The 25,359-nt window shown below is 46.8% G+C and overlaps 3 protein-coding genes across 4 annotated transcripts in view; 2 read left to right on the forward strand and 1 right to left on the reverse strand.

Moving 5' to 3' along the window:
* Window positions 1-505: 505 nt before the first annotated feature.
* SERPINF1 (serpin peptidase inhibitor, clade F (alpha-2 antiplasmin, pigment epithelium derived factor), member 1) lies at window positions 506-18,756 on the forward strand. 2 transcript variants are annotated; one of them, XM_009885172.1, is made up of 11 exons: window positions 506-512; window positions 3,558-3,562; window positions 8,392-8,395; window positions 11,764-11,795; window positions 14,309-14,394; window positions 14,789-14,990; window positions 15,070-15,225; window positions 16,011-16,214; window positions 16,993-17,135; window positions 17,757-17,967; window positions 18,348-18,756. In XM_009885172.1, the coding sequence occupies exons 5-11, from the start codon at window positions 14,317-14,319 to the stop codon at window positions 18,605-18,607; spliced, it is 1,254 nt and encodes a 417-aa protein (XP_009883474.1). In that variant the 5' UTR covers window positions 506-512; window positions 3,558-3,562; window positions 8,392-8,395; window positions 11,764-11,795; window positions 14,309-14,316; the 3' UTR covers window positions 18,608-18,756. The 2 variants fall into 2 exon arrangements, with proteins under 2 accessions (XP_009883474.1, XP_009883475.1); XM_009885173.1 differs by lacking the exons at window positions 506-512; window positions 3,558-3,562; window positions 8,392-8,395 and having other exon boundaries at window positions 11,758-11,795.
* SERPINF2 (serpin peptidase inhibitor, clade F (alpha-2 antiplasmin, pigment epithelium derived factor), member 2) lies at window positions 1,170-7,265 on the forward strand. The gene is made up of 8 exons (XM_009885174.1): window positions 1,170-1,229; window positions 1,999-2,061; window positions 3,116-3,536; window positions 3,823-3,966; window positions 4,172-4,375; window positions 5,202-5,344; window positions 5,912-6,116; window positions 6,940-7,265. Exons 1-8 carry the CDS (start codon window positions 1,170-1,172, stop codon window positions 7,263-7,265), a joined length of 1,566 nt encoding a protein of 521 aa, XP_009883476.1.
* Window positions 18,757-19,257: 501 nt separating the features above from the next.
* Window positions 19,258-25,359, reverse strand: part of SMYD4 (SET and MYND domain containing 4) — a 7,005-nt gene continuing 903 nt past the window's right edge. The window contains exons 2-9 of the mRNA XM_009885223.1: window positions 25,219-25,308; window positions 23,087-24,239; window positions 22,601-22,783; window positions 22,125-22,291; window positions 21,329-21,461; window positions 20,772-20,888; window positions 20,284-20,407; window positions 19,258-19,577 (exon numbers count right to left, since the gene is read on the reverse strand). Coding sequence (XP_009883525.1) covers window positions 19,427-19,577; window positions 20,284-20,407; window positions 20,772-20,888; window positions 21,329-21,461; window positions 22,125-22,291; window positions 22,601-22,783; window positions 23,087-24,239; window positions 25,219-25,308 — 2,118 coding nt within the window. The 3' untranslated portion in view covers window positions 19,258-19,426. The remainder of the gene's footprint in view (window positions 19,578-20,283; window positions 20,408-20,771; window positions 20,889-21,328; window positions 21,462-22,124; window positions 22,292-22,600; window positions 22,784-23,086; window positions 24,240-25,218; window positions 25,309-25,359) is intronic.

Here is a 25,359-nt window from a genome sequence, read left to right on the forward strand (position 1 = left end):
GGCATTTGTCCCACGCTGGGCTAAAGCAGGTGCCAGCTCCAGCGTGGACACAAACAACCTCAGGTAAGGGGCAAATAAATGAGGATTTGACAGTAAATGGGGGCTCTTCCAATAAGCAACAGTGTCCCTCTGGGAAAGAGGGGTGAATTTGGCAGAGGGTTCAAGGATAGTAGGCACCCCCAGGGAGGAAAGGGGTATTTGGGGTTATAAGTGGCTGCAGGGTTTGGGGTGAGGGAGAAGGGAGAATGAAATGGCCTCAAGTTTTGCTTCTTCCACTTGGCAACTGGGGTGGTAGCCCAGCAGTTTTGGGTGAGAGCAAAGGACCGCTTGGAGACTGGAAAACAGCCCCCGGAATTGAGTGTATGGCAGCTGTGCCGAGGGCTGTGCTTTGGAGGCTTTACGTTAAGGAGAAGATCTGTTATTTCTGTTTGAAAGGGAAAAGTGGCTGGGTGAAGCGGTGGCCAGGGAATGGGTGGGGTTTTATCCATGGCCTTGGAAGCCCGGCTCCCACTGTCCCCTACGGGAACCGGAGTGCGGGGGTGGCAGAGGCTGGGTCTGCCAGCAAAGGGGGAAGGAGAGTGCTGGGAAGGGGAGGACTCTCTATTCCAGGACATATTGCTGAGAAACTGCTCTGGTGTTGCATTTTCTACCTGCAAATTCCCTCCCAGGCAGCACTTGCTGAGTGCCTGCAGCCCCTCTGAGGCAGGTCAGTATCCCTTCTCCTGAGAGCCGGGGGCCACAGCCGAGGATGCTGTGCCCGTACCTTGGTGGTTTCCACAGGAGAGGAGCAGAAGCTCTTGTCTTCTTCCAGAGGCACAGTGTGTGCAGGACTGATTAGGGAAATACCATTTGCAATCCAGAGAAATGAGGGCGACGAGGTCAGAAACGCAGGATCCAAGCAGGAGAACATCATGTAGGAGCCTGGCTGGCTCTGCTCCGGCATGGGTCCCTGTTCCTCTCTGATTTCTCCACCTTGGCGTTGGACCCAGGAGTTCTGTGTTGTTTCTTTGCACCATTGTTCATCTCCCTATTGCTTTCTGCAAGCTCCTGCGCCAACCTGTTTGGCCAGGTTGATAATTTTCTCCCTGTAGACCTCAATAGGCTCAGCTTGCTGCTGTCAGGCAGCTGGAAATAACTTCTCTCTCTGCTGGTCCTTCTGTTCCAGAAATATGGTGTTCCTCTGGGGTCTCTGGCTGCTCTGCCTCTCTGCTCTGCACAGTCAGCAACGGGTAAGTCGCTTCACTCCAGCCATGGTGGGGGCCTCTGCAGTGGCAGCGCAGCTCTCTCCCCAGCCAGCAAAGTGCAAGGGGGGCGAGGAGGCTCTCCTGCACCAGACCATGGGGCAAATACCGCCTGATGCTTCTGCACGAGAAGCTCTGGAAGGCAAAGCGGTGGAGGACGCAGCTTCTCTGCCATGGGGTTAGCCTGTGCCCCAGTGCAGCAAGGTTTCTAATCTTTTTCCCCAGCTAACATAGCTGTGGATATGCTCATTATTCAAGTGGATTTCTGTGGAAAATATTTGGAAACTTGGCTACAACTCTATTTAGTGGCCACGACCTTCAGGGGTTAACAGGAGGTTGTTTAATAACAGCTTTTTTTCTCTCCCCCCCGCCCCCCCATTTTAAATCTGGATCCCTGTCAGATCTGAGATTGCAAAACCGCACTGCCGTCTCTCTAGAGGATACATTATTTTCTACCCTTCTGACCTGGTCCGTTTCTAAACAAATCCAGCATTCGCAGTCTCTCCCAGCTCCTGCTCACTTCCACCTCCCCACGGTGGACCCCACCACCTCTGGGTCTGCATCCTAAAGCCCTGCCCGTGCTGCAGCCATGCAGGGACTGCTGCAGCCAGGCTGGTGCCAGTCTCTGACCCGGCCCCATGGGAACATGTTAGGAGTGGGGATAGAGCAGAATGACTCTGGAAATTCAGAGGAAATCATCTGGGATCTGACTTTGTTTCTTTGTTTTGTTTTGTTTTGTTTTTTTTCCCCCCTACAGTTTTTTTCGGCACACGCCATTGAGCAAAAGCGTCTCTTCTTAGATAAAGATGGGGAGCTGAAGGTAAGCAATGTCTGGTTCCACCCAAGGGGACTGAAGTTATGCTGTCGTATTTGCAATGGTTTTCCAGTTTGTCCCGAGATAGGACAAGTCCGGGCAGCGCAATCTAGAAGCGCCAGCGCAATGAGAAAGTCCATCTCTGTGCAGGCTTCCCTCCCTGCCTCACCCAGCGCTGCTGCCAACGCTGTGCTCCTTCGTGTCGGAAGCTCCAGCCTAAGTAACTGGGCAGCGTACGGAGCAAACATCAGTAGCTGGTGTGTACAGGGACTGGCGGGTGGATTATTTAATTTCTGAATGATAAGGGAAGATGAGGAAAACAACTAGTTATGAGGGTGACAGGCAGAAAGACCTGTCGTTGACGCCACCCATCGAGCCTGGTTCTGACAGCGCAGCGCTCCCGCAGTAGAGGAATGTCATCCGTATGCGGGTGAGAACAGAGAGATCTGAGGAAAAAAGCATGTGTTTAAGACCATGCAAATGTGAGGACAGCGGCGGCAGTGCTATAGGCTAAAGCTTAGAAAACTGGAAAATGAGGAAATTTGGAGAGAAGAGGGATGGAATAGAACAGACAAGTCAAGAGCAGACAGATGCCTGGAGGAGGATTTGAGCCAAAATGGATCAAGGCTGTGACAGCAGTAGAGGGTGCTGACCGATGCACAAGGCAGATCGGCAGTGCTAAAATATGTGAGAGGAAGAGGTGAAATGAAGGTTGAGGGTGATGGATCTATAAACGGTGGAGGCACCGGTGGTGGTTCTTGCCCTCAACGCATGCTTTTTTGGGCTCATTTGCCTGGGGCAGGCCCTGAGAGCAAGTGGAGGAGGAACCACTGCAAGACCCTAACTCAGTCCATTTTCCCAGGATAGAAGACCTTCTGTTTTCCAAACCCCCTGAGTTGCTTTTATCCTCAAGGTTAAAAGGCGAACTGAAGCAAATACACCACCAGAGTAGAGAAGCTGGAGAGTTTTGTCAACCCATTTAGGTGTGCAGTAAAACCCACGAGGGAAGGTAGCGCTGTGCTCCTGCTTTCCCAGTGCTATCCTTCTCGTTTCTCCCCAGGACACGAAAAGTGCTGGAATTGTACAATCATCTGCTCTGCTGGGAGCCATCGCAACCCTGCCAAACACAGAGTTGGTAGACTTTACCTACGATAGCTTCCAGGACATTGATGGACCCAGGTTACCTTTCACCACCACCCCGCCAGGCAGGAGGAATGACTGGAACACAGAAGATGAAGCCAAAGACGGGGCTGTGGGCTGTCACAAACAGCAACCATCTGGGGAAATTCCCTCTTCTGAAGAGGGAGGAGAGGCTGAAGATAAAAACTGTGAGATGACATGGAAGAAGAGCCACAGGCTAGCAGATGGTTTGATGAGATTCAGCATCGATCTCCTGAGAGAGGTCCAGTTGGAGTCCAACAGCACCAACGTGATCCTGTCACCCCTCAGCATCGCTCTTGCCTTGTCTCACCTGGCACTGGGTAACTTCTTAGTTACAAAAGCACTGGTTTCTGCCCTTCCCTGTACCCCCTCCTGGAGGCACTAAGAACCAATGTGCAAAAAGCACTTAATCTTACACCTGCAGCTTTAATTAGGTAGGATTACAATTGAAGCTGCCCTCCGTGGCCCTGCTGAGGCTCCTACTCTCAGGTTTCTCCAGCCTCTTTTGTAAGGCACAGTATGTTTCTAACACGAGACAGCTAGAGTAATGTCCCCGTTTTCTACTACATGGGCATGACCTAACAGGAATCTGACTTTGCTTTTTAGGAGCAGCAAATCAGACAGAGAAGAGTTTGCTGGAGGCGATGCATCTGGAGTCGGTGCCCTGTCTGCACCACATGTTGGGCACCCTTCACAGAAGGCTCACAGAATCCACCCTCAGCCTTGCGTCACGTCTGTACCTGCAGAAAGGTGCGAGCTGGTGTGGGAGGGGATCTGTACTGGTGTAGGATAAAACTCTGGGTGAGAGAGAGTGACGGCAGCACACTGCCGTTCTGGGAGACCTCTCTCTTCCCCTAAGCACTCCACCTGGGGAGCGGCATGCCACTGGCTGAGCCACTGAGCAAATTTTTTTCAGTGTCTGATGACTTCATATAGAATTCTTCCCCTCTGCCAGGATTTGAGGTGAAAGAGAAGTTCCTGGAGGATTCAGAGAAATTCTACGGAGCAAAGCCCACGACCCTTTCCGGGATCAGTGAGGATGACCTCGTAGCCATAAACAAGTGGATAAAGGAAGCAACTAACGGGCAAATACCCACCTTCCTACAGCAGCTCCCTGAAAACACAGTGATGCTCTTGCTCAGTGCAATCCACTTCCACGGTGAGCTCCGCAGGCCTTACTTTTCAAGCCTGATCATCCAGAGGAATAGTTCGAAATCTACTAGCTTTCTGCCAGCACTGTAGCTGAATGGCGACTCCTATCTCCTTTCCTTGCTTCCTGCTAGTCAAGCTGCTTGTTCTTTTCTTGTGCATCTGCCATTCCTCTTGCTTAGATTTCTTTACAGTAATGATTCCCAACTGCTTCACATGTGCTAAAAATGTTACTTGACAGCACAGCCAGAATGCAGCAGGTGGAGCCTGCAGTATTTTTGCCTCGTGGCTCAGGATCCCAGACAGCAGCACATCACTGCTTATCTTAACCAGGTCCACGCAACTCACTGTGCGCCAACCACAGAGCACAGAGGCAGCTTCTGTGAATCTCTTTTTGATTACGGCACAGCGGTCAGGCACATCTTCCTCTTTTAATTCCCGCAGGGAAACACAGACCAAACGCTTACCTCTGGGGTAAATCTGCAAATGCTTTAGCTTGGTTTTGGAGCACTGTTTCACCCTACGCAGCACAAAGGCTCTTCATTTTTCAAAGCGCAAACATCCATACTTTATCTTCATAGCCTTTGCTAATCTCCCACGCTGAGGCATGAGGATTAATCCTCGCTCTTTTTGTTATTCCATAGTCCTTCTCTGGAAGATAAGAGCTTCCTGCTGTTAGGGCTCTTCCAGCCTTGTACTGACTTCTCTTTGCTGTATTTCTACTTGTCTGGTCGCTATCTGCCTTGTTGTAGAACTCACGATAGCAGTGTCAGCTAGGCAGTTCCTGTTTTCCTACCCAAATTTAACTGTTGAATTCTACACCTTTATTTTGATAGCATTTTGGAGGAATAAGTTTGATGTTAGCTTCACTGGGCCAGATGTATTCCACCTTGACAATGAGTTTGTGGTCCCAGTTGAGATGATGAAAGCCCAGAAGTACTCCCTGAGCTGGTTTACACTGGAGTCCCAGGACATTCAGGTAGGGCTCGATTAGGAGCACTACAAATTTTGACTGGAATTTTCTCTTGCTCTTGTATTTCACTGACTGCAACTGTTCTCTCAAAAAACCCAAATATTTTTTAACAGGCATAGCACACAAAAAGGTAATAAGCATCCTTTGTCTTTGCTTCGAGCAAGAATGCCAAATACTCACTCTCAATCTCTACGAAAACCCACAAAGATATATTCCTACTAAGCGGGAATTAATGGAGATTTAAAGCCCTGAGTTAAAGATAAATGAGGAAATATGGAAAGGAATTTCCTCAGGCAATGTACTGTTGGAGCCCTTCAGAATACAGCTACTGCCAGAGTGGGTACAATGTTTGTGCACGTGGGCTTCCACCCCACCATGTGTTCAATCTTTACCAGTCAGTAGCTAAATACTAAAATCTGATGCTGTTATTCCAACAAATTTTCTCCCCTGAAGAAATCAGATGCCTAGATGCTAGACTGGCTCTGTAGACCAATTAGAAAAAGACTAAATTAAAAGCATCACTTTCTGAACTTTCCTTTCTCTTCCATAAATTCTGGTTGGTTTTATTTCCAGGTGGCCAAGTTTCCCTTTAAGAGTAACATGAGTTTTGTGGTCATCGTACCAAACCAGTATACTTGGAATACCTCTCATGTGCTGGAGAACTTCCCTTATAAACAGCTATGCAAGCTTTTCCCCAAAGAGGTACCCACCGCAGTGAAGATCCCCAAAATAAAACTGGACTACCAGCTGGAACTCAACAAGGTTCTCAGCCAAATGGGTAAGGCTTCTAAGAGGATTTGCACAGAATAAGTGAAGCTGATCAATCTACATGGCATCTGTTCACTAACGCTAAAAACTGCCATCCTTGTTTCTAAAGCTGTGCCTCACAGCTTGCTCCAGATAACATCCAAACTCCTTCAACTCTTACTCCTCTCCTCCTCCTTACTCTTTGCTTGCCTAGCACCAAATGTTTTGCTCCAACAAGATGATACTATAGAGAAGGCAGCATTCGCAGTTCCTCACAATCTTTACAAGTTCTTCCCATTCCTTTATTTGTGGCCAAGACCAACTTCCTCCCTTGTGTCAACCTTTCTCTCTTTCTTTGTCATTTAACATAGTGTCCAGGACATAGAAATCACCAACAGAGATCACAAAACCTGGAACTGAGAGCTTACTGAAATAAAACACCATACACTGCATTTCCAGATGAGAAAAAATTAAGAGTTCACTTTGTTTTGCAGAATTGCTAAAAAAAAAAAAAATAATAAAATCTCTGTAAAAGTGTTTCCAGCCTAGCAAGAAAGAGCCTTCAGACTTGCAGCTGCTTTTTAAAGAAGGCTTTAAGTTTTTAAACTACTCTTCCAAATGAGGTGTGGACAAAGCTTGTGAAAACTGTTCTTGTTTTTCCACCCTCAGCTCTTCATAGAGGGGCTGGGGAACCTGGCTGGACTGCAGCTTTCGTTTCTGTTGCCTTCAGTCCTCCATGGTGGACACCACATGTAGCACTGATTAGGGAATTCCTTTCTTCGGATAGCTTTGAGAAAAATCAGAGCTGGTGGCACCACCTGGCAAAGGTTAACTTAAGTCTCATTTCTCTGTAGGCCTCCAGGAGCTGTTCGTAAACCCAAATCTCCAGAAGATCACAGACGAGCCTCTCTTCGTATCCAGTATACAGCATCGGTCTACCCTGGAGCTTAAAGAAGATGGGGTGGAAGCATCTGCTGCTACCAGCGTCGCGATTTCACGCTCAGTCTCTGCCTTCAGCCTTGACCGGCCTTTTGTCTTCATTATCTTTGAAGATGAAACAGGCATCCCGCTCTTTATAGGCAGTGTCCAGAACCCTAACCCCAATGCTGCTCCCCAGATAAAAGAGCTACGGGACTCACGTGAAGCAACAGATGTCAATGAGCACCCCATGCCCAAATAAGAGAGGAAAAGCGCCTAAGCATTCTGGGACTGTTATCTGACCCTTTGGACCAGCTAAGAGAGGCTGCCTGTCCTTGGAGACCTCCCTCAGGCCACAGGAGGCAATCCCTTGCTGTTTTCCTTTACAGATCCCTAGAGACCAGTCCATGGGATAGCCCATTCCAGCCTTGAAGAGCTTCTCCAGGCTGGGGTTCCCCTCTGTTGAACCTGAAAAGCTTCCTCTGCCTGGATTTCCCTTCCAGAGCTCTCAGTCCTGGAAGGGAGACTTCCTTGTCCCCAGACTCTTATTAGAGTCTTTATTAAGCTCTTATTAGAGTCCCCTGTAGCCTGGAATCATCATTAGCATCTGGCAGCTTGGACAACCGCCAGAGATATTAATATGGCTCTTCCTTCCGCAGTTCCTGTGAACATGTCTCCCTCAAAGTGTTCCTCTGAAAAACGTCTGTACCCACCTAGAAAACGACCTCTAGATCAACTGGGCTAGTAACCAGTTGTCTTCTCTAGGATGCGTCACAGAGATTTCCAGGCACAGGCTCTTTTCAAAGATTCCCTTTTCCCACTTCTTCTATTGGGATCTATGTGGGAGGGTCTGCAGTGGGAAACCCCTTTGGATCCTTATCTCCAGCCCTTTTCCTGGAAAACTCTAGGTTCTTGGGTAATGCTAGATTTTTCGAGACATATTTTATAAAGTGTTTTTTAGTAATTTTTATGTTGGCAGAATAATAAAGAGTAAAGCAGAATATATTTGCTTAAGGTGTTGCATTGAAAGACCAAACCGAGAAAGGAAAAAGGCACACAACTTCAATAACTGCAAAGACTGGGAGGAAAGAAGTCTGGGCATGACAGATGGACAGATAGGAGGGCCTCTTGTAAAGGATCTGCGTTTTGCTACACCTCATCACAGAGGACAACGGGGGCTGGGAGGTGAAATGGCTATTCTGTAAAGACTGTCCCAGGACTGAGTCCAACAAGCTTTGGGCATCTCACCTGCAGAGCGTGCAGGGAACATTCACCAGGTCAGAGCTGGCTTTGCGAAACGGGCAGAATTCCTGGAATTAGGGCATGAGCTCAGCGGCACAGGGACAGGAGCGCATTTTGCCTGTGAGCAGCAATGCAGTGACAGGCAGGGATGTGACAGTCCTTAACCTTTCTCTTGGGCAAAACCTGACCACTGCTGGCATCTACTAGGAGATTCAAAGGTGCTGATCTGGCATCTGCAATCTGCAATTTTGTTCTTCTCCTGGGATACTCCTGGCTCCACAACACAATGCTATGGAGGATTAGGACAGCTTCCAGGGGAAGGAGGGGCAGATTTTGACACCTGTAGCGGAATGTCATTGTTTTTGCCCTGTTTTGGAAAAAGGCAATGTCCCACTACAGCATCACTTTTGTCTGAGATAGATAGGCACAGCTCCCTGGATCCTTGTTCTGATATAGCAGTGCGTGTCTGAAATAAGCTACCATGAAAGATTCTTGGGTACCCCTCCACCCAACCAAGCCATCCTACCGCTTAAAAATATTAGTCTAACTCACCGTAGCCTGCCACGCTGCAGCTATTTCTGTACAAAACAACTGTTATCCATAGTAGATTCTGCTTCCAAGCTCCCTCAGCTTCTGGTTAAAAAGGATGGTGCTCTATTTTTGTGAAATAGCAGTTACAGAGCACAAGGGCCATCCTTCTGGCAGTGTTTTCCTCACTCAGGAAGTCTGTCTTCCCTCAAAGGAAGGAGCGGAATGCTGCTGGGAGCCTCCGTCCCTGAATAGTCTGCACCATCTGCTGGAATAAGAGAAGGACTGACTCACTAACCATGAATTTCGGGGAGGCAGGAGACTTTGGGGAATAAAAAGTCCTGGCTCAAACCCGTAATTACACATTTCTTGCAGTCTAAAAGGGGAAGAACGGCTGAAGATAATGTCTACCCCTCTAACCAATGCAATGACACGTACCCTTCAAAAGAGGGTGTAATTATGGGGCCATGTAATTTTAACGAGTAAACCCACAAGAATTCATCCCTACTATGAGGGCACAGCTCTAGCCCACAGGGAACATTTTAGCTTATTTGTTTATACAGATTCATTCCTAACATTCAGCAATACCATCCCATGCCTTAGGTAAGTCTTCCTTTGGCTACCGCAACCTCAGCGCTAACCTCCCTGAATTCCACCCTGTCGCACTGCAACCTGTGCAAAATTTGAAGTGCAAATCTTCCTTTTCATGCCTCTGCCCTCCAGCTCCTCCTCTTCTATAAAGTTTTTCCCCCTTATTCTGTTTCCTGAACAGCTTGGTTCTTATTTCCTATTTTCTGTCTTTCTGCCATCCCTCCTCCTCCAAGCTATTCTTGTTAAACTATTAATTTCATCTTATTTGACAGTACAGCAGCCCTCCACGACTGTGCTTTGCTCAACAAATTATCAGTTACACCAACCTTAAGACTCTTTTTCACTCCACCGACTCTCCAGAAGAGGCAGTTTGTAAAATGCAAAGTAATATTAATGTCCCTGCTCAGGAATTTCCACTTTGCATTGCTAAGCTTTCATTTTGACTGAACCCTACTCTGAAAAGACGTGACTAGCACAGGGTGCCTGCTCTATAGCTCATCTGTGCAACTGGCTGAGAATATCAAATAAGTCTCAGTATCTTTAATGTATTTTTTCCTGACTAGAGCAAATTTGTATGAACACGATCAGTACTTCCATAGCAGAGGTGAAGACTGTTCAGAGAGCACACTGCCTACTACCTTAAACCCAAACCACAACAACAGTAAAATGTTTGTATTGATTTAACAAAACTGATTTAAGCCCCGCATGTAGTTAGATGAGTATAATGCACCGTTTCAGGGATACCCTTCACCTACAGTAATAAAGCTTATTTTGGTCTATAGTAACATTCTATACAACTGCCACTCTCATTTAAACGGTTTAAAACCAAACCTGTATTTAAACAGATGGGCTTTCATTTGAAGATACAGACAAGATATAAAAACTTCACTAGCGGTCCTTCCATAAAGGGCATTTTAATACCACAAAGAAGGTATCAAAAAGAGATGAAAACCGCCAGAAGATATCTCCACAGCCAACACCCCCATTCTTGGGCCAACGATGGAAGACTAACAAGTACAAACATCTCTCTGCAGACGATTTCGCACAGGGCAAGGTGAGAAGCAGTTGAAAGCACAGCTGTTACTCTTTTTGTTAGAAAGGGTCACCTTTGAAGCACTGACTAGTCACAGGGCAGACTACCTGATTTGCTTTTCCAGCTTGCAAAACCAGCAGCTACTGCTTCTCTAAACCCATCTTCTCCTCTTTGCCAAGGGACTGTACGAGCTCAGGGCCAGCAAGCGTGAGGAACTCCTCGTTACCTGTTCGCAGCGAGGCTGGCAGCCCAAAAAGGAGATGTCCCAGTGCAAGCCTAGACTGGGACACCAACATCACTACAATTCACTTTCAGCATTCCCAAGTAGGCGAACAGCTGCCCTGGAGCAGGCTAGCTATGTGTCCAGTTAGCCCAGTATCCCAGCTCTCCCAGCATCCAGTAACAAATGACTTGGGGGGGTGGGGGGGAAGCCAAGAATGACTAGGGACAAGGAAAACCGACTGTTCTCTGGTTGCATTGCCCAGCTGCCGAGTCTGACTTTACATCTGACCGTTGTTAGCCTTCAGTGGACCCATCTTCTACTAATTGGGTTTGGGTTGGTTTTCTTCCCCCCAAATCGATTTATCTTTCATCTTCTATAAGATCTAGTTACAGTGAGTTTTACAATGTAATACTTATGAAAAATAGACTCTCTCGGTTTAAATGTGCACTGATGGGTGCTCCCCTAGAGTCTTCTATTGCGAAAAATAATGAAACCCCTCTGCCCCTTTCCCTTCTCCAGATCATTTATCATTCTGTAAGCTCCTACAACGTTCTATTAGTTCATCTTTTTTACCAAGAGTTCTTGGCTTTTTAGCCTCTTTCTCTTCAGCCAAAAACTTTAAGCCAGTTACGTTAATAACTTCTTGTTAACCAGTAACTATCACCAGATAGAACCACTTCTGAACATCTTCCCCTTAACTGCTTTAAACAGCAACCAAACCCTGCTTCCACTTCACAAGTCTCTCCATTAAATCTTGGACATAAATCCATAAATCCATTAAACACTGCTGCATTAACCATACCTCTGAGGCAGAAAAAATTCCCTCATGTGACATACAGCAAATCTGTGGGGAGGATAAAAGACTGGTTCAAGCGGGGCAAAGGGAACATTTGCCTCTCCGAGCTGCACTTTACCCACCACACCGCCCCGATGGCGGCGAGCGGGTTTGATTGGGATGGCAGGGTTAAAAAATCAGCGCAATTCCGCGGGAGGGTGGGTGGCAGCCACGGAAAATGGGAGCAGAGCACTTTAAGAGAGCCCTGGGAAGCTGTAACCTGAAGCCTGCCGAAGGCTGGGCTGGGGGAAGCAGCAAAAAGCAGATGTGGCCGCACCAAACCCACAGTGTCCCCGACCCGCTGGCAGCCTGCGACGGCAGCGGCTGAGAGGAGCCCGAGGTAAGGGACAGCTCAGCCTCGGTGACCGGCGGCGACGAGGGGAGCGGAGGGCAGGGACCGAGGCTGGGGAGCTCTCGGAGCACCCGGGGAACGTGAAGAACGGGTCTTCTGCAGGTGGGATTCCCACCAACGGATGGATGTCACCAAGGGATGGGAGCCACCGGCATCTTAGGGCACCTCTTTGCCTCTGGGGGTGAACCGTGCGTGGGAGCTGGGGTGGTTTTCTGCCCTTCGAGCGTCTGTGTGGCAGCTGGGAACAGGCTTTTTCTTTGCGAGGGTGACAATTTTGGTGATGGTCAAATCCTCTAGAGCTAAGGGTTGCAAGATGCTTCGGGAGGAGTTAGTGCTGTGGGGCAGAGCAATCACAGCCGACAGTTTGAACTCGCAGGTGATGTTTCGCAGCACCCCTAAAATCAGAAGCGTTTATAAATGATGCGAGACTTGTACCGCTATAGAAGGAAAGCAAAACATTTCCTTTGCACCTGCAGGCCTTCACAAATAGACAACTCCCAGGCACAAAGTTCCTTCTCAGCTCATTTCTCAAAGTTTTCTTCCTGTACCTTCCTGACTGTAACAACACACACTGCATGCTGTTGCTCCTTCTCTTCACTTTTAAAGACAGCCACAGATTTTAATATCATGCCTGAAACCATCCCACCTCTGCTCCAACCAAATTCTTTTCTCTGCATTTTTGGCTGTGTGCTAAGAGACACACAAATAGAATCCAGATGTTCAGGCCAATTCAAACGCAAAAGGCTTTGTCTTTCTAAAATGGAAATTGCTTTTTGGCAAAGTTTGAGAAATATGAAGCTGGTGACAGTACTGGCAAAAACAATACGAATCTGCAAAACCAATCTCCGCTCTCATGCTCCCAGGAGCTCAGTGTAGTTGGAAGCAGAGGTTGTGTTGAGATTTTTTTTATTTTATTTTATTTTTCTTTAGAGAAAAGGTTATGCTCCATGGAAAACCTTCATCTCTAAACTAGACTGGGCCAAACCTCTTCCGCTCAGCGTGCAAGAGTGCTGCTTGGTGCAGGCATCCTCTCAAAGCCCTCGCTAAGACCTGTTTAACTTAGACTCACGCAGGGTTTCTGTCATCTCTCCTTCAGCATAGCGCCTATTCATTGTAAAACTCTGCAACGACACGAGCCGTCCCAACATCATATCCACTATCATAGCGCCAAACAATCGGTTTGTTCCAGTATGGCAAATCCTCTTGATACACATCTTCTGCACCAGAATAACTCATCTACTCGGCAGCTAGGATAGCAGTAGGTCACAGGATGCAAGTACACAGGGAAAAGAGGGTACCACTTCTGTGTTACACTGTCTAAACATAGATGAAAACTTACAACCTCCACTGTGACACATTTTCCTCCAAGGCAGAACCACCTCCAAAAGAAAAGGGGTTTGGGAGGAAAGGGAAACAGTGAACTGCCTTTCACTGAAGTAAAACCTCCGCCTGAACAGACTGGGTCCTGAACTGGGGCTGTTGTAGCCACGTGGCTTTAAGTTGTATTTCTACCAGCAGGCATGTTTTCTTTACAGCTGAAGTTAATCTGAAACACATGTTCTTTCTCCTACTTCACTGGACGCTTGGATCACAGGGGTTAGTTAAATACAACCCTCTTCCTTTAATTTCTGGGAATCTATATAAACATTGCTTCAGACCAGCCTTGGTGGCGTCTGTTCTCGGGGGCATGACACTTCTGCAGTAGCTCTGGTTTACCCACAGTGAAACCCTGGGTTACACACTGCCCTTTGGACCAGACAGATCTGGCTGGAAGGGCCACATATGCCAATACTGGAGTGATTCAAAGTGGATTGCACAGAAGGAACAGCTTTGGGGAGTTTGGTATTTTTCTCCCACCTCCATTAAAAAGGTTGGCTAAGCCAAGCTCTGTCTTTCACTTCTTCTCTAGATCTGGCCCAGCGTTAGGTAGTTACTCCCAGCCCCTTTCCTTACCATCTTTTAAGAAAGCTCTTCTACTTTTACTTTGTCAAACTGTAAATAAGAAGCGAAGGATGCATATGAGCTGTACAGCCTTCCAAGTACACAGACACGAGAAACATGACAAACCGGGTAACTTGTATATCAGAGCGGTAATCAGTCAATTTCGTCTTCTGCCCCATTCATCAACATGGATTTGCGACCTTTTAAAAATGCAATACATCAGCATTTTTAAAGTCTAAAACTCAGAAGATATGATGGACCTCGGCACGCAGTAACAGCCAGCATCAGTGTGGTTTGGGCCACACGCATCTGCTTTTGTGCTCAGGCACACCCAGGCCTGTGTGCTTGCCCAATTTTAAAGTCATTGGGGCCAGGCTGGCTGAATATTTCATACTGGAAAAGGAAGAAAACTCAGCTAAGATCAGGTGTGTGCTTCACAATTGGGAAGGACAAGCATGTGTCATTGCAGTTCCTGTCACAACCAGGCACAGCGAACAGTAGTGGTAGAGATGTATTTGCTCAGTTGCTCAAACTACCTCTGTCATATTCTTACTTTGTAGGTTCAGGCATGCAGATTCCAGTGGTTCTCCTTTTCCTGGGTCTCTTAACTGTCCCAAGCAGATCCCAGAACTCGGCTACTGCGCAGGTGAGTAGCAGACAACATGCAGAGAATGAGGGAGAGATACTTGGAGCAGGCAATTTAATTTTCAAGAATCCTACGGAAGGATTAAGCACTACCCTCCTAAGTTACTAGGATTTTATTTAGCAACATAATGAGACTAACTCCTGCTTTACCCAGATAAAACCACAGTAGTTACATCAGGGGATGACCATGAGGCAGAAATAGTGGATTCCAATCCGAGTGCTGCCGCTTTAAAGTAAAGTAACCGTTCCTACACTCTCTGTCAGTAAGATGAAGCCAGTATTTCTGTAGATCACAGGAGAGTATCTGTAGATTGCTTGCCTTTGAAATGTCTACCACAACTGTACCCACCCTTGTAAACTGCGAGTCTAACCAAAGCGCTCCCCGTACCTGTTAGAACTCTGCCACCGTTGATGGAGCTAACGCCGGCGAGGTCGAAGAGGAAGATCCATTCTATAAGAGCCCTGTAAACAAGCTGGCAGCTGCAGTCTCCAACTTTGGCTATGACCTGTACCGACAGCAATCCAGTCGGACAGCCACTGCCAATGTGCTACTGTCTCCATTCAGCCTGGCTACTGCACTTTCTGGTCTCTCGCTTGGTGAGCTCTTGCCCCTTTTCCTCATGCGCTTTTTGGCTTGACAGGCCTTCCCTCATACTGTTGTCCTTCTTGTTGGCAGGGGCTGGAGAACGAACAGAAGATGTGATTTCTCGCGCTCTCTTCTATGATCTGCTTAACAAAGCTGAGGTCCACAACACTTACAAGGACCTACTGACCAGCGTGACTGGACCAGAGAAGAGCATGAAAAGTGCCTCCCGTATCATCTTGGAGAAAAGTAAAAGTCCTTCTTCCCCTCTTACCTAAATAACTAGCAGCAGGTGGAACACACTGAATAACACTCTACTAACAGCTTTGGCTCTGACGTACTGTTGAGCCAGGACGCAGGCAGTGCGTTGAATGCTGTTGCTGCTCCAGAAAGAGCCTGAAAACTTTGTCTGCACATAAATAGAAAATTAGACTTATGCACACAAAAACACTGGTGACAGAGCAGCTAACATGTGGAAGACCTAGAAGAAACTTGCTAGGAATTTTGCCTTCACTCTAGGTTTTCTGGCAGGTGTTGCTAACTTCCAGGAGCCACAAATCACATTTTCTATTTGTGATAGCATTCAGTCGTATTCCTTTGTGTAATTTCTTGCAGAACTATTTGAAATGTCTGCACTCGGCACGCAATAAACATCTGCTGAGAAAGCTAAGAGCTATCTTTTGGAAGCTGCTGGTTCCAGCAATCCAATAGGTTAAGTAAACCACACTCATAAAGCAAGCTGGAGAAAGAAGAGAGACTGATGTAGAAATAGCTGTATCCAAGCTTTCTGTTCTTATCTCCTTTCTGTACATTTCAGAAGAGAGTTATCCCATACTCCAGCATGGGTGGCTGTAGAATTTGGATCAGTTTCCTCCATGTGCCTTCAGTCATTCTTCTTCAAAGCAGGTTTCTGTATACAGACAGCCACAGATGTTTTATGAGAGAACTGCTGCTGGGTTTTGGATTGCAATCTGCTGCCTTGAGATTGTTTTGATAAGGGAGCTAGCTGCAATATTGATCTTTTTGTTTCCCAGGACTGAGGGTGAAGCCTGGTTTTCACAGCCAACTAGAGAAGTCCTACAAGATGCGTTTGAGGGCACTAAGCGGCAATACCCAGTTAGACCTCCAAGAAATTAATAACTGGGTACGACAGCAGACAAAGGGAAGGATTATGCGGTTTATGAAGGACATGCCCACAGATGTCAGTATTCTCCTTGCTGGGGCTGCTTACTTCAAGGGTAAGAATGTTGTGTACTTGGTTACAGAGAGGGTCTATTAAGCATTTGTTAGAAGAGATGTGAGGGAATGCGCTCACTTCCAATAGAGCAAACAGACTGCCAAAGAGAGCATAAGAAGACAGTGTTTGAGAACATTTAGTAAAGAAGAAAAAATGCAGACTACCTGAACAGAAATAGTCCTCGAGGGAGGAATTATTACTCTTGGGAAGCTGAATCGACCTGTTTGCAGTAAGACACCAGAGAAGAAAGTTTAAACTCACAAAACTCCACAGCAAGAGACAGAATATTACCATTTGGGGAAAGCACAGCTTGAAGAGTCTACTGAGCCTTTTTACCACTGTAGAGGGAATGGCGGGAGATACTAGAGAGCTGTTCTAGAACATGCTGTCAGCCAGTGTCCTGAAGAATTATTGCTAAGAGACAAGGAGAGAAATAAAGGGTGGGGAGAGAGCACTTTACATGCATTGACACAATTGTTACCCTTTAAAATAGTTTTGTAATTACATAAGTAGACATCAACTTCCCAATAGCTACTCCACCCATACTGGCTCGATTTTTTATTTCCCATTTAGACAATTCTCAGATGAAAAGGAGGGGCCAAAGAGTGGCAGAAAATCCATAGCTCCAATCAGTCTATTTCCATCTCTATCATCATTCAGTTGTGCCTCAACTCTTAGAGCACAAATACCGTATATATAAAGCACAAGATTACTCAGCCACAAACACAAGCCCGGTTTCATATGCCAGAAAATCCTCCGTTTTATCTTTTGAAAAACAGGGGCATGGAAAACCAAGTTTGACACCAAGAAGACTGCCCTGAAGGACTTCCATCTGGATGAGGACAGAACTGTGAAGGTGTCCATGATGTCAGACCCCAAAGCCATACTGCGATACGGTTTTGACTCAGAACTCAACTGCAAGGTCAGAGAGCAGATATCACACAAGATCTCCTAAACCTACTGAGGAACAGGCTCAGCTACACTTATCTGTTAACCCATTCCAGAAGATGGCCTCACTCCTCCCATCAGGCTACTTTTGCAATCCCCATTTTGAAAGGCAGTGTGGCGATTCTTAAAATATCCTGCTTCTACATTGGCTATGTGACAGGCAGTCCAGAATTTAAGTAACATACAGGTTCTACTAGCCTGTATTGCTTGACCTAAAGTTGGGCAAGAAGGGCAGGGCACACTCCTCAAAACTTTGCCATCTCTACCTCTTTCAACAAACCTTTCACTGTAGCATGAGCCCAAAGGTGTTCCAGCTGAGAATCCCCCAAAGCAATACTGCAGTTCATTACAGGATTCAGCAGGTGAGAGAAAGCACTTGCCATGTAATAGCAGAAAGAGCGCAGCATGGGTTGATGAAAGCCTGGGCACCAGAGGGGTCAGGAAGCATCATGCCCGAGAAAAGTAAACAGGGAAGACCAAATGTTAACTGGAAAGGCTCACCAGGCAGTCGAGATTTAGGCCTGTGTCTGGTATGGGACAGGTAAAAATGTTTATTGTTGATATGACCCTTTCTTATTTATAACTGGCCTTGCAGATTGCTCAGCTGCCATTGACAGAGGGAATCAGTGCCATGTTCTTCCTGCCTACGAAGGTGACCCAGAATATGACTCTGATTGAGGAAAGCCTGACTTCTGAGTTTGTCCACGACGTAGACAAGGAGCTGAAGACAGTCCACGCTGTGCTAAGCTTGCCCAAACTAAAGCTGAACTATGAAGAAGCACTTGGCAGCACACTAAAGGAGACAAGTATGTACATCACACACTCTCTACAGACTGCCAGGGCTCAAGGCAGTGGGCAAGTTGCTTCCTGCTCTCAGAAGAACATGAAGCTGGTGGGTTATTAGTTAGGTCCTGCTGTCAGTCTGTAGAGATTTCACCAGCAACTAAATCACCTTGGTTCAGGACTGCTCAACTTTTTATCACATCTTTCCACCAAGCTCATACCACGCTTCAGAGATTGAGAGGGAGAAGCTCAGTACAAACAGATGTAAGCTGCTTCTCCCTGTTACCCCCAGTAAATTCTACCAGAGCAGCTACATGCCTTCCTGGATCACAGCATTAGCAGTACTGCTCCCCCACCTGCAATCTATGCTTTCAGCTAATGGATTTTTCTTTCTTTTCTCCAGGGCTCCAATCACTTTTCGCATCACCTGATTTTACCAAGATGTCTGCCAAACCTATTAAGCTATCTCACGTGCAACACAAGGCAATGCTGGAGCTTAGTGAAGATGGGGAAAGATCCACACCAAATCCTGGGGTGAATGCTGCTCGTCTGACCTTCCCCATAGAATATCACGTGGACAGACCTTTCCTTCTCGTACTGCGAGATGATACCACTGGAACCCTCCTCTTCATTGGCAAGATCCTGGATCCCAGGAGTGTTTAGATCCCTTCACAATAATCTGCAATGGTAGGGCCCAAATGGAAAGGGTGGTATTGGGAGGGATATTGGCTCCCTGCTCTGCTGCACAAAGACACAACTTGCAAATCTTATGCCTTCATGCTGCAATAAAAGAGCTTTTGCTATTAATCTCAGCAAGTCCCAGTATTCTCCCTTTAAAGATTGTCTGCCTACGTCATATGCCTTCACACTCCCATTTTCCCCAGATGAGCCGCAATGCAGTTCTGTGTCCTATGTGCAAGCATCATCTGGCGTATACTGTATTTCCCCCTATCCTGTCCTCCAACCTGATGCCAGTTGTTTAAACTGAATCCCTCATCACTGACAGGTCTGCGCTGGTAGCCCTCCAGGTTCTGTAGTGCCCCCTCTTATAGCTTGTAAGTTTGCACTTCCCAGCCTGCTGCCTTGCCCCTTCCAACCATTTACGTTTTATGCTGGCAAGAAGAAACGTGCTTCATAGCATTATAAGTAAAAGGCAGTGTGGTCTGGATGTTCATGACCAACAGGGTACCACACGTGGCAGAATGACATCTCTAGAAACAGACACATACACAAACATCTCAAACATTTGTTTCAAACACACATGCAGAAATTATACAACAGCATCTATTCCCACCATACCACACACAGACCCCTCATGTTAGAATTGGTCATTTTATTTACAACAGTCTCACTAAAGAGCATTTCAGATTTCATTCAAGTTGTTGTTACACATGATTTTCCAGCTTGTACTACATGACTACCTTACCACATGAAACTTAGCTTTGATGAAAGATCACACTGCAGCTTCCTTTGACAGGGAAATTAAGTCCTCTGAAGGATGCTTCTGGGAAGCTCTAACAGACAGGTCTTCATCGCTTGTAGTTCCTGGATCTGAGTACTCTGAGGACCACAGTGCACTGACAAGATCTCCTCTGCTCTTTGAATTGTGCTCAGAGCTTCAGAAACTGCAAATCTGAAATAGGACGAGAATAAGAACAGAGTATAAAAAATACTTAATTCAGCTTCCTTGACTTTCAGAACTTTCAACCCCTCCCCAACAAAAACCTAAACCTGTTTGTGGGTACAGATCCTACCCTTCACTCCCTTTCAGCACCAGGCAAATAGCGTGCACTTCAGCTTCAAAGGGGAAAAAAAGGTAAGGAGATGGAAAAAAACTTAAAACATTATCTTTGAGCATAGGTACCCACTACTTCATCACTGCAACTCCCACTAAAATTCATTCAGTTAAAGGGAGGTGGTGTTAGATTTGCAGAAGCAGTCAGGGGATCTGCTTGCCAAGAGGGCCGAAACAGAGCAAGAGGATTTTATTTCCTCCTTTGAAAAGATGTCAGCAACCCTATATAACTGACGTATAGTCACCAAGGGTGACTAGTTGTCAAAATCAAACAATAGGATGGGGAATAAATGGAGCCAGGGAGAAGAAAATAATAGACTGGCACAACGCAGAGAAATGGGTCCAAAGAGAGTCATGAGGTAAAAGTGAACCCCAGTGGGGTTAATGAACTTGCACTTGAGTAATGCCCAACTTTTGTACCTGTGACAGACTGCCCAGGGTCCTGCGAGACACCCTGCAAGGTGCCAAGGACCACCTGCCATCATACCATGTCAGACACATGGGCGTGGTGCAGGGAAAGGACAGAGAATGAAAGCAAATTTACCCATTGAAGAGAATTTGTGCCAGCTTGAAAAGTTCATGACCTATTTCTACACTTGATGGCCCATGATGCATTTCCACAATCTCAATACTCCTCTGCAGGTGTCTGGCTGCTTCCTGCCACTTCCCTGATGGAAAAAAAAAAAAAACAAACCAAAACAAAAATGAGTCACGAATAGATACTTTCTAGAGCTACTGCCACCCAAAGAATTTGACAGCATTACGCAAAATGAGATGAACTATATCCACAGCATTCTTGGGAGGCTGCTGACCTCAGAATCAGGACACAGAATCTAGAAGAACATGAGATCACATTACTGTTCACTGGCTGCTGGGAACACAGTTTTGGCTAAAGCAGTCTTTCCGAGAGCCCTGCTGTCAAAATTAGAGAAATGCAGCAGGAGAAAAGAGAAAGGGCTAGTCAGGAAAAAGGCTAGCCATGTTAAATTCCAAGTTCGTAAAACTAAAGATAATGAGAAGACAATGCCATACCAAGACTAGCATAGACCTGTGCCAGATGATCCTCCATCTCTCCCATCAGCAAATGGTCTGGAGACAAGAAGTTTCCAGCATCCATCTGACACTTCAGGAGCATTTTGATTGCCCGATCTATAACAAAACAGGTTATAAAATGCATCCTACTGGCCAGTCACCAGCTTTCCATGATCTATGAATTAAAATCAGTCCAATCTCATCTTTGTACTTTACACAGTTAGATTTGGGTTTGGTTAGGGTAACACCGACTTCATCTGCAACCCTGCTTATTCTAATGCAGTGTTGGCCAGACTGACTCCAGGAAAGCGAGGCCTGGGAATGCATAACTCCAGCGTTACCCTGAGTTCCTTTAGTTACCATGGAACAACGTGTGACTTAGATTAACACCCGGATCAGGGGTATAAAAAACCTAAAGCTCAAGTCCCCAGGGACACCAGGCTGCGTGCCAGAAAACCCCAACTGCATAAGCAACAGTGCCATCTCATGGCTAGAACTATGTCTTCTGATGCGTAACTCATTAGCTGCTGACCTTAAAGCAGAAAGCTGAGCCTTACCAGCCTTCCTGTCTTTCAGCAGTTCTAATGCTCTCTTGATTTGTTGCTGAAGGTCCTGTAAACGGCGTGACAGGCTCTCTCTGCTGACTGAGATTGCACAAGCTTCATTTGAACAACAAAGCATGTCTTCTCCCTGTAGAAATCATCCCTGTGATCATTTCCATCCCCGTTACCTCTGTGTCATGTTATAGAGACGCCGAATTGTTTAAAATTAGTGCAACCGAGAAGTTAAGTGACTTTCTTGTACATTGCTACTAGCTTATTTGATTTTACGAGAAAACTTCCAGGAATAGCTATGACTGCGAGCTATAGATTAGGCCAAAGCAGGGTCATGTAGTACACAACTAATGTTCACACAAGATACATACTGTGTTGAATTCTCCTCATCTAACCCGTGCTGCATTCTGTTTTCACGTACATCCTGTGAACTGCAGAGAGTGTGACTCTCACTGCATATAGCCCCTGTGAGTACACTTTCTGTTCTAGACTCCAGGCCTCCATTTTCTTTCCTACATATCCCCCTTCCCCAATCTGATATTCTAAGGTTCCCTCAGCAAGTTCAAAGGGATTTTAACTTGCTACTAAAGGCATTACTTTCCCTATAAAGCTGGAATACTGACATACAAAGACATTACAAGGAAGCTGCTAGGAACAGTGAGATACTGTCTAGACTTTACAGCGGCTTTTGCCTTCTGAGTAGAGGTCATGGACTCAGGTCTTTCACTCTTGAATTTCCTAGAGACAAAAATGTTACACATCCTGGTAAGTTATACAATCATAACTATGGAAGAACTACCTGCATTGAAGCCCGGCAGCTAGGACAGCAGAATGAGTTTCTCGTGGACACCACACTCTTGACATCAGACTCTAACTCATCAAGGCATGCCTGACAGCGGCACTCAAAGAAGTACTGACCGAGAAGCTGTCGTCTCTCAGCAACCCTCATTCTACACCGGTGAGGCCCTGCAAAGGGATGGCAAGGGTAGAAATCACCGAACAGGTACAGTTCTTAACATCACACTAAATCTATCTTTGTTACAATTGAGACTAGATATGTCACCTTTTGGAGAGGACATAACTGGATACTGAAAACGTAACAGTAGGCTCAGGAAATAAACTCTTGCTTTGATATCTTTGATCAAGGCTTATACATAAAGAAAGACTCTAGCAACATTATACTGGGAATTATGATATTAATAGCAATCAGTTAGCGTGCCAAGTAGGAGTGAAAAGACGTCTGTGCCTTGAGACAAACAGAGAGTTAATACTTACCATAGCAATGGAAAATCTCTTGGCCACTTGGGATTGGCTGTGATGCCCTGACAGTGGCAGCTGTCCCACTAAATGACAGGCTGATATTGGGACAGCACGAATGGTTCAGAAGGCTAAGGACAGGAAAGAAGGCTGTCGCCAGGCGCACAGGCTTCTTATTTACAACAGCACCATCTCCGGACACTACAGACGGAGGAAAAACAAGTAGGTTGAGAATGAATGCTCAGTAACCCACGCAACTTATGCAACGGGCACGGTGACCAATTACAGATAGCACTAGAAAGGTTTCTGGTATATTGCTGCAATAAATAATAGCTAAATACCCTCTACCTGTGCACCAAAGAACAGGTCAGCATGGGACAGGCCACGAAATTTTAAGGAAGTCATTCCTATCTGCAATGGAAGCTTTTTACAACTGATAATTCAATCTCTTCACACAAGCTAGATGAGAAAGAACACAGAAAGGCTTAAAAGTTTTTATCTTACCTGACTCCTGCATTACAGTGATTGCTTGTGCATTACATTGCAGCTGCAACACATGCCTCAGCATCGCTTCTGCCATAATCTTCAGCTCTGGAGACAATTCACCCGATGTTTTTTCACATGTCGCTGGTTTGGACCACTGCTCAGACGATTTCCGATTCAAGACAGCAGCCTCTAGACCAGCTTCTTGCAGTTGTTTGCATATAGCTACTACACTCAGCATGCAAAGGAACTTATGTTCAGGGCTATGCTTCTCAGCATGTGGCAAAAGGTTGAACACAGCTTGGTAAGAACTCTCGTACTGACCGTTGTCATTACAACCAGGGATGCCTCCGGTACCAGTTCTTGTATTTGGTGCCTCACTGGGATGTTTACATGTTGCCTCAGGGTTATGAAGGTCCTTGTTGTTATCATTGGACCGTTCTACCAGCCTGCTAACCTCTGCAAATCCCGCCAGGAGAACAGTCCTCAAGGCAACATGGCAGAAGACCCCTAATGTGAGAAGCAGCGGTCCCAAGGAGCATTCTGTCCTGTGGTACTTCTCCCATGCCATGTCTGCACAGTTTTGGCTGCAGTACTTTGCATAACTGCACCCACGGCAAGGCACCGGAGCTAAGAGCTGCCTCAGACAATGGTGGCAATAAAGATCTGCATTAGTGACACGAGTATCCCATGCTGTTTCACTGCTGTCGTGCAGAAGGTGGCTCTCCCCTGGGCAGAGCACACTTACAAAAGCCTCTTCTTTCAACAGGTTCTGTCCTGGCAGGATGTCCTGGATGGCCACCAAGTGACGTCCTCTCTCTATATCAAAATTCAAGCTCAAAGATGAAGATGCACCTGAAATACTGTCATTCTCTTCCCAGATCTCCGACTTTCTTTGAATGTCACCACATGCTTCTTGTGCAGGCTGTGGACAGCTCTCTTTCTCATGTCTTTTAATCTTCAGTTGACTTAACTTTTTTAGCAGTGTCTGGTGTGCAGGACTAGTCATGACCCCATCCATAGCAATTTTATTCTCCACCGCACTGAGGGCATTTGCTGCATCCTGTAACCTCCCCAAATGCAGCAGACATTCAGCTTTCCGCAGCAAGACCTTGGGCAGCAGCCTGTCTGGATAGCCATGACTTTCAGCCCTGGCAATATCTTCCAAACAAACCTAGAAACAAAGACAAAACCTTTTAAATATACCTGGAAACCAGCTGAGACTCATAGTCTTTTATTCCATCAATGATGCAGAATCACAGAACGGTCAGGGTTGAAAGGGACCTCTGGAGATCATCTAGCCCAACCCCCTGCCAGAGCAGGGTCACCTACAGCAGTTGCACAGGACAGCGTCCAGGTGGGTTTTGAATGTCTCCAGAGTGGGAGGCTCCCCCAACTCTCTGGGCAGCCTGTTCCAGTGCTCTGTGACCCTCAACAGAAAGAAGTTCCTCCTCATGTTTAGATGGAACTCCCTATCCTCAAGTTTGTGCCTGTTACCTCTTGTCCTATCCCCGGGCACTACTGAAAAAAGACTGCTCCCATCCCCCTGGCACCCTCCCTTTAAGTATTTATAAGCATTGATAAAATCCCCACTCAGTCTTCTTTTCCCCAGTCTAAAAAGCCCCCAAGCCCCTCAGCCTTTCCTCATAAGAGAGATGTTCCAATCCCCTCATCATCTTCGTAGCCCCTTGCCGAACCCTCTCCAGCAGTTCCCTGTCCTTCTTGAACTGGGGAGCCCAGAATATTTTAATGAAATTATGATAATCAGCAAATTCCATGTGCATAGCCCATCTGTTGGCCAAATAAAGCCTCCTGATGCAGAAGAAGGAAAGCAGGAGCCCTCCAAAAAGTTTAAGCAACGATGGATGCTTTAAGCACAGCAGTAGAAGCGCGTCGTCTCCTGCTCGAACAACCAAATGCCCGTTATTGCGGGGTTTGCAGAAGCGCCCGCCTGGACCTCCCCCATGCCAATGCTTTGCCAACACCTCAGACGGCGCTCGGGCCCTTCCTTGCCCCAGTCCCCCCTCCTGCTACACGGGAGGCCTCAGGGCACCCTCTGGGGGCGCAGACTTGCTCAGGGGGCACCCAGGAGCTCGGGGGGAGGAGAGGGGAAGGCGGGTCGCCATGGGTCCCGCTGCCCCACCACCCCTTACCTCAAAGTGCCCGAGGTGGAAGAGGGCGGCCGAGCGGTTGGCGAAGCAGACGGACACCTCGGGGCTGCCGGGGAGCTCGTGGGACGCCGCCTGTGGAGACCAGAGAGAGCCGCCGCCTCAGGGGGAGGGGGGGTGGGGGGG

Source organism: Charadrius vociferus, unplaced genomic scaffold (assembly GCF_000708025.1).
Source record: "Charadrius vociferus isolate BGI_N301 unplaced genomic scaffold, ASM70802v2 scaffold54, whole genome shotgun sequence".
NCBI lineage: Eukaryota > Metazoa > Chordata > Aves > Charadriiformes > Charadriidae > Charadrius > Charadrius vociferus.

What these genes read in the sequence shown, in the direction of transcription:
- SERPINF2 (XM_009885174.1), top strand. Translation starts at nt 1,170, where the DNA reads ATGGTGTTCCTCTGGGGTCTCTGGCTGCTCTGCCTCTCTGCTCTGCAC. An exon ending in CTCTGCACAGTCAGCAACGG is followed by an intron (nt 1,230 to 1,998) that starts GTAAGTCGCTTC and finishes TCCCCCCTACAG; the next exon opens with TTTTTTTCGGCACACGCCAT. An exon ending in TGGAGTCCCAGGACATTCAG is followed by an intron (nt 5,345 to 5,911) that starts GTAGGGCTCGAT and finishes TTTTATTTCCAG; the next exon opens with GTGGCCAAGTTTCCCTTTAA.
- SERPINF1 (XM_009885172.1), top strand. Translation starts at nt 14,317, where the DNA reads ATGCAGATTCCAGTGGTTCTCCTTTTCCTGGGTCTCTTAACTGTCCCA. An exon ending in ACTTTCTGGTCTCTCGCTTG is followed by an intron (nt 14,991 to 15,069) that starts GTGAGCTCTTGC and finishes TCTTGTTGGCAG; the next exon opens with GGGCTGGAGAACGAACAGAA. An exon ending in CAGCACACTAAAGGAGACAA is followed by an intron (nt 17,968 to 18,347) that starts GTATGTACATCA and finishes TCTTTTCTCCAG; the next exon opens with GGCTCCAATCACTTTTCGCA.